This window comes from Athene cunicularia (assembly GCF_003259725.1).
Source record: "Athene cunicularia isolate RWA chromosome 6 unlocalized genomic scaffold, athCun1 chr6_part1, whole genome shotgun sequence".
NCBI lineage: Eukaryota > Metazoa > Chordata > Aves > Strigiformes > Strigidae > Athene > Athene cunicularia.
Window position 1 is genome coordinate 11,933,805 of NW_020799105.1, and position 6,556 is coordinate 11,940,360.

The 6,556-nt window shown below is 59.6% G+C and overlaps 1 protein-coding gene across 1 annotated transcript; it reads right to left on the reverse strand.

The window, feature by feature from the left end:
- Positions 1-2,029: 2,029 nt before the first annotated feature.
- Positions 2,030-6,455, reverse strand: SFXN3 (sideroflexin 3). The gene is made up of 10 exons (XM_026851642.1): positions 6,292-6,455; positions 5,901-6,071; positions 5,609-5,707; positions 5,257-5,332; positions 4,731-4,816; positions 4,185-4,312; positions 4,010-4,059; positions 3,806-3,855; positions 3,297-3,344; positions 2,030-3,004 (listed from the first exon to the last, which is right to left on the reverse strand). The coding sequence occupies exons 1-10, from the start codon at positions 6,453-6,455 to the stop codon at positions 2,908-2,910; spliced, it is 969 nt and encodes a 322-aa protein (XP_026707443.1). The 3' UTR covers positions 2,030-2,907.
- Between the last annotated feature and the right edge of the window lie 101 nt (positions 6,456-6,556).

Genomic DNA, 6,556 nt, shown 5'->3' on the forward strand with positions numbered 1-6,556 from the left:
GGGGAGCCGGCTGTGGCAGTAGGAATTGCTGCTGCTCGCCCTCATTATGGGCAAGGTTAAAGCTTGTGGTCGGGCAGCTCATTAAAAATGCCAGGGACCAATCGATGTCCCCAACCTAGCACCCCCCAGCACCCTGTGAGGACACCGAGCCACTGCCTTTCAGGGTCTGGCTTGTGACCTCTGGGATGAACTGGTTTGGGAACAGACTGAGCATCCTTGCTCCTCTGCATCCACAGCTGCATCCTGGAATCCCCTTCTGAGGCAGCAGGTTCACCTTTGGGCTTGTCAGCCCCCCAAAACTCACCAGCCAGGGGGTCATCTTTCTCTCCCCCCAGCCAGAGGACCTGTGAGGACAGGTCCCCCCTAGTCCAGCAAAGTGACTGAGTCTGTGGGCTCTCAGCAGTGCTGCCAGTCTCAGGAGAGATCAGCCAGCATGGCTGGTTTGCAGGACAGCACCCCAGAACTGAGTTTGTCAGGTCTGAGCCTAGCAGTGCCAGCTTGTGCAGGTGGGGGACAGACCAAAGGGGGAATCTCAGGGATGGGATGAAAGCAGCTGTGGACATGCAGACAGGCAAAAGACTGCAGCGGAGTGTTGCCATGCCACCCTGTCCTGCACCCCAGCCCCACAGCTCTGGGGGCTCCTCAGGTGAGCCCAGACCCTGCCCGGTCACCCAGCCAGACCCAGCCACACACAAGCCCCTGTATTTCCAGTCCCCTGTCCCCTCTGGTGTCCCTCCCATCCCCATCTTTGCCTCTCATGGCCACCAGCAGCTCAGGACCAGCTCTCAGCCAGAGTATATAGGGAGTGTGTCCTCACACAGACTGGTAGTTGGAGGGGGGAACGACTACACACACACAGGTGTCATCATTATTTTTGTTTTCTTTGCACTGCCCTGGAAATATATTGTATTCTCAGCTAATCCCGTTCAATTACACCACAATAAAACACATAATAAAAACGTAATTCATTTTTCCTGAGTGCTCCATCTCCCTGTGTCTTGGCAAGCTATTAAAAATTTGTCTTCATTTTTCTGGCAAGAGCCTTGTACCTTTTCATCTTTAATTTATGAGAGCAGAATAGCTACTGACAAGCCCTTATTGCGCAGCGAGGGGCTGCATTATTTATAAGCCGCCAATGGCTGGCTCAGGGGAGATATTTGCAATATGCCAGGGCCAGCAGAAGGAGGGGGACAGATCTCTGATGCACTTGTCCCAATCCGCTCCCCCACCCTGGGTGGGTGATGGGTGCAGGTGTCCTCCTGGCTGCCCTCGGGCAGGGGAGCACTCCCTGCCCAGCCTCTGCCAGTCCCTGTCTGCTGGGGAAGCTGCAGCACAGGGTGGCTCTGGGCTGCCTGGCCCTTATCTCACCAGCTGCTGCAGCTGCCCATCTTTGGCTTTGCAGCGACTCTCACTCCTCTGTCCTGGCTTGGTGCAGGGGCTCTGGGGGGCTCTGCGGAGCGTGGCTGCCTCCATCCCTCCTCTGTTTGCATGTACACCCATGGCTCCTTCTGACTGCCTTGGCCTGTGGGTGACACAGCCACTGCCCGCAGGCTTGCCAGGGTCCCGTGACAGCAGCGATGTGCTCTCTGATAGCTGTGCATAGAAAGCTGGATAAAAATATCCTCACTGGAGAGGCAGGCGCAGGCCCAGGGCTGGGATTGAAGCAGAGTGTCCTGTGAGCGGGCTGCTAGAGGGGGTGGGAGCATGGGCAGAGCTGGGGGGGATGCCCCAGTCTCTCCAAACCAGCAGCATCCAGGGCAGCAGCTTAGCAGAGCCTTCTGCACAGCAGCGAGGTGCAAAGCCCTTGGTGCTAAAAAAAGCCCTCTTGACAGCTGGATGAGCTTATCCACACGCCAAGCCAGCCGTCGCTGCTGCAAAGGCAGTGGGCTGGAAAGCAGAGAGCAGAACCTGGCCCTGGGGAGCACAGGGGTACCCTGGCAGCTGACCTGCCCATCCCTCCTGCTCCCATTCTCACCCTGATGGCAGTCCATTTCCACTATATACAAATCAGCAACACGCTTCTCTTTGCTTTTGGTTTTGTATAAACAACCTGCCTTTATTATTTGGTATATATAGGTACATTATATGTATATCAAAAATAACTAGAGGAAACCACGGTGCACTTAAAGCTATCTGAGAAGGTTCACCTGAAAGCAAGCACTCCAGGAGGGGGTAGTGAACCTTCAGGGGGAGCCCAGCCCTGAACAGAGATGGCATTAAAATGAGAATAAAAAGGAGGACTCTATGCTGGGATTAAAATGTGCCATTTGCTCTGGGGATGGAAGGAGCAGAAAACCAGATTAAATCCCCAGAGCAGCCCAGAAGAGCAGAGGGGTGAGCTGAGAGCACACGACTGGGCTGGGAGAGCCCCCCCTGGGTATGAGCCACTGCGTGCTTGAAATCACTCACTCGCGGCTATTTTGGATATGGGGAGTTTTCCTCTCCAAAAGCTGCTCTGCCATCTCCAGGCACCATCTGCTGAACCACCAGGGAACATGGGGTGACTGCAGAGGGGTTCAACCCTCGAACACCATGATTGTCTGTGCCTCCTAAAGCTGGGGAGCACCGTTTCCTTCCCCACCCCACATCCCCACTTGCAGGGTTCCTGGTGCCGCTGCCCATGCACCCCAGTGCGCTGCACACAGGGTGAGCACAGGAGAAAGGCACCAGGGTGCCAGCCACAAGCTCCCCAGAGCGGGGCTAAGCCCAGGCACGGGGATGGGGTTCAGTGCAGTGCTGCATGGCTGTGGGCATCCTGGGAAACAGGGATGAGCACCTGGGACCTACGGACACGCAACGGCCAAGGAAAATCGGCGGCAGCCCCAAGGGGTTCCGAGGGGTGAAGCTCAGCGGTGTGCCAGCCCAGCAGCTCTGTGGCACACGCCTCAGCCGCCCCAGGCCCCCTGTTCAGAGCCCTTTGTTGAAGTAGACGGTCTCCAGCCCCGGGTCTTTCTCCCGGATCCGAGCTTGGACTTCAGGCTCCAGGCGGCTCACATGCATCGAGCTGCCAAGGGGACACAGATGCATATGATGGAGGGAGGGACACCCACTGGCAGCCCAGGTTGGGAAACCACCTGCTGTCACCCCTTCCCCACCTGTGCCCCACAGGGTTGTTGTCCCCACGGCCCAGCACAGACCTTTGGGTCTGCTCTGCTGCGTGCGCACAGGGATGTGCACAGTTTCAAGCCTCTGACTGCTTGACGGAGCAGAGAGCACAAGGAGCCCACACACCTCCTGCCTGCACCCCATGCCCCATCCCACGGGGCTGCACATGCGGACAAGGTGCTCATCCTTACCTTTTCTGCGGGAAGAGTGCGCAGCACAGTGGGGTTGCGAACACCAAGCTGCAAGGGAAAGCCAGAGAGAAGCTGGGCTGCATAAATCACCTGCTCCCACCCACAGCCTGACCCCAGAGCAGCAAGGAGGCAGCCCGGAGCAGTGGCAGGTCCTCAGGCAGGAAAGGGGTAAGGATATGCCCTCTCCAAGCTCCCGACCCTGCATTTGGCTCCTGAAATGGGGCAAAGCCTCTCTTCTTCAGTGTGGGGGAATAGCAGTGCTGAGCAGGAGCCCATGACAGGCTTGACAGACATCAAGATGCAGCAAAACAGCTCCCAGCCCCAGGACCTCATATCTCATCCCATCTGCTTGGAGGGGCACCAGCCTGGCCAAGCTCCAGCATCTCCCTGAGGAGCTCTGGGGTGGCCCTTGTCTCCCTGCCAAGTAGACACCCCAGCAGCACTGTCCCCCATACCCAGACTCGGTCTGCTCCAGGGACGACAATGCCCATCAACAGAGGGTGACTTACCAGAGTCCCACCAGGCCGACCTGCAGAGGAGCATTCAGGTACGGGTACCGCTGCCGGGGACAGGGAGAGGTGCACATCAGTGGGGTGGACGGGGAGGGAAGGTGTCTGTTTCCTGATGGGGTGCCAGCCCCAAGAGGTGCCAGCATTGTGACAAGCTAGGGAGGCGTCCCTGTGCCCACCCCCCCATCCCAGGACCACAAGTACCTTCAGGAAAGCTCTCTTCTCCAGTGCGTTCATGATCACTGGGGGGATGGCTGGGGCAGAGGGGAAGAAAATGAGGTCCATGCGCTCACAGCCCCTCACCAGTCATGGGATGCCGTCCCATGCTATTAGGGACCAGCTGCAGTCCCCAGACACAGGGGGAAGAGGGGACACTCACCCATGGCCGGAGCTGCCATGCCAATGCGGGACACTACCACCTGGAAAATGGCTTTCTGGGCTGCGGCTGTGGACTCGCCCAGGCGATTCCCATTCTCATCAGTGACAGGGATCCCCAGCTTGAGCTCTCTGTAGGAAGAGGAGAGGTGAGGGTGGCCCAGGGCACATGGGTGGGGGGATCAAGGGACAGGAAGGGACACAGCACAGGCACACACCTCCAAGGGAGGTTGGCATCCTCCCACATCCCACATCCACTGCCTGCATACTAAGTTGGGGGCGGGGGCAGTCAGTTGGACCCACATTCACACTTCGGGAGTGCTCAAAAGGGCTTGATGGGGATGGGGAGTTCACAGCCATCTTAACCAATAATCCCTTGGGATACAACTGGGTACTTGTGCCCTCAAACCAACCCCCCAGGGTAAGGGATGCTAGCAGGACCAGGAAGGAAGTCCCCTGCAAACCCAGGGCACTGCTCCCTGTGTCCCCCACTAGCGCCTGGTGAACCCTGACACGAGCCCAAGCACTCCAGCCCAGCCCAGGGGCTCACCTCTGCCTCATCAGCGGGATGTTGATGCAGTTGGCAGCAGCCACGGCCGCGAAAGGTACATACCGGCCAATGATGGCTGGCAAGTGCTGGAGGGGCAAGCAGGGAGCACGTCACACAGAGGGTCTGGGGGCAGAGCTGGCTGTCCCCAGGTCTGCCACTGGCCCCCTGCAAGACACTGGGGTGTCCCAGCCCCACTGGGGAAAGCCGTTCCCTCCTCCCCTGCAATTCCCAGCTAGTCAAAGCTGCAGAGCCCAGGGAGTCCAGGGAGGTCCCATGTCCCCTCCCAGACGTGGAGGGAGGCCAAGGGGGGAAAGAAGCCTGGAGAGATGCAGCTGGGGATGAAGCATGGCCGGGGGACCAGGCCATCTCTGGAACCATTGCTGGGGAGAGCTGCTGCCTTGTGTGGCTGCCCCCTGGCAACTCTGTTGCTCCATTTTCTCCCCTGCCCCAGGTGATGGGGAGCTCAGGGAGACTTCATCGAGAGGGTCCAGGTGCCCTGGACAGCACTGGCCAAGGACCACCTTACCTTGGTGAGCGATTTGAGCCCCAGCGCTGTGACAACCGCCCCCGTGGTTGCACTCACATAGGCAGTCCCCAGCTGGCTGCAAGAGCAGGAGGTGACACAGATGATCCAGGAGCCCCCAGACCATGCACCCCCCTGCCAAGGGAGGGGACAACATGCCCTTCAATAGCAGCAGACACCTGGTTTCCTCTCCCAGCTCTACCACCAACCTTGACAGACCCACTGGTGTCCACCTCTGGCTGCACCAGGTCCCCACTGTACCATCTCACAGTCCCCTGCTATTCAAGAAGCTCTTCAAGGCACCACCCCCTAGCATTCCGGGGTCCCCTGGGGGCCTGGCCAGAGAGGTGCTTACCTGGGGGTGATGGGTGCATCCCCGCTCCGGTTGGTGTAGTTGACAATAGCATTGAAGGACTGGTTGACCCACTGCCAGAAGAGCACGGCCGGCGTGGTTCTACCAGAGAGAGGAGGGCACTGGTGGCACGGGGGGAGTGGATGTCACCCATGCTCCTATGGCATCGCGTGCCTCGAGGTATATGGGGCATGTGTCCCCTCCTCACCCCAGGGCCAGGAGGGTGCCTGGGGTGGGGGTGTTCCCCCACCCTCCTGGCACCCTTCTGGCCTTGCAGTGAGGATGGGACTGGTACCTGTAGAAGGTCAGCATGCAACCAGTGATGGTCATGTTCATGGGGACCTGAGCAGACATGCGTCCCACGAGGATCATCTTCTCCCCCGTGTCGGGGTGGAAAGCTGAGTCATAGATGTACTTCGCCCGCCAAAGCTGGTCCTCCGTCAGCCCCGGGGGTACCGTGCCCGCCCTGCCGGGTAAGGGCCGCACCCGTTGGGAGACCCTCTGCCTACCTGGTCCCTCACCCCATGTGGGGCAGCTGGGAGATGCCTTAGGGACCAGCCATGTAATCTGGGGGGCAGCTTTGGCTGGGGGGGGGCAGCACTGCTCCCATTCCCACCCCTGAGGATGGCCCCATGGCCCGCATGCTGCGGGGAGCGGTGCTGGGGGTACGGCTTCCCCCTCGGTACCTGTAGTCCTCCACCACCCGGCGGGCCTCCTCCAGTGTGGCCCCCGAGAGCAGCAGGTTTCGGGGGTCGGTCACCATGAAGAAGTGCTTGGCCCGGCCCTGGAAAGTGCTCTGGTCCCAGCGGGGCTCCCGGATGTTGATGGTGGCAGGCAGGGACGGTGGCATTTTCTGGGGGGGTGGGGGGTGGTTATGGGGGATGTGGTGCCCATGTGTGTCCCTGCATCCCTCCGGGGACACCTCTGTAGTTCCCCCAGCAAGGGGGGACA

What these genes read in the sequence shown, in the direction of transcription:
- SFXN3 (XM_026851642.1), bottom strand. Translation starts at nt 6,455, where the DNA reads ATGCCACCGTCCCTGCCTGCCACCATCAACATCCGGGAGCCCCGCTGG. An exon ending in GATGCACCCATCACCCCCAG is followed by an intron (nt 5,333 to 5,608) that starts GTAAGCACCTCT and finishes CTGCTCTTGCAG; the next exon opens with CCAGCTGGGGACTGCCTATG. An exon ending in GTCGGCCTGGTGGGACTCTG is followed by an intron (nt 3,345 to 3,805) that starts GTAAGTCACCCT and finishes TTTCCCTTGCAG; the next exon opens with CTTGGTGTTCGCAACCCCAC.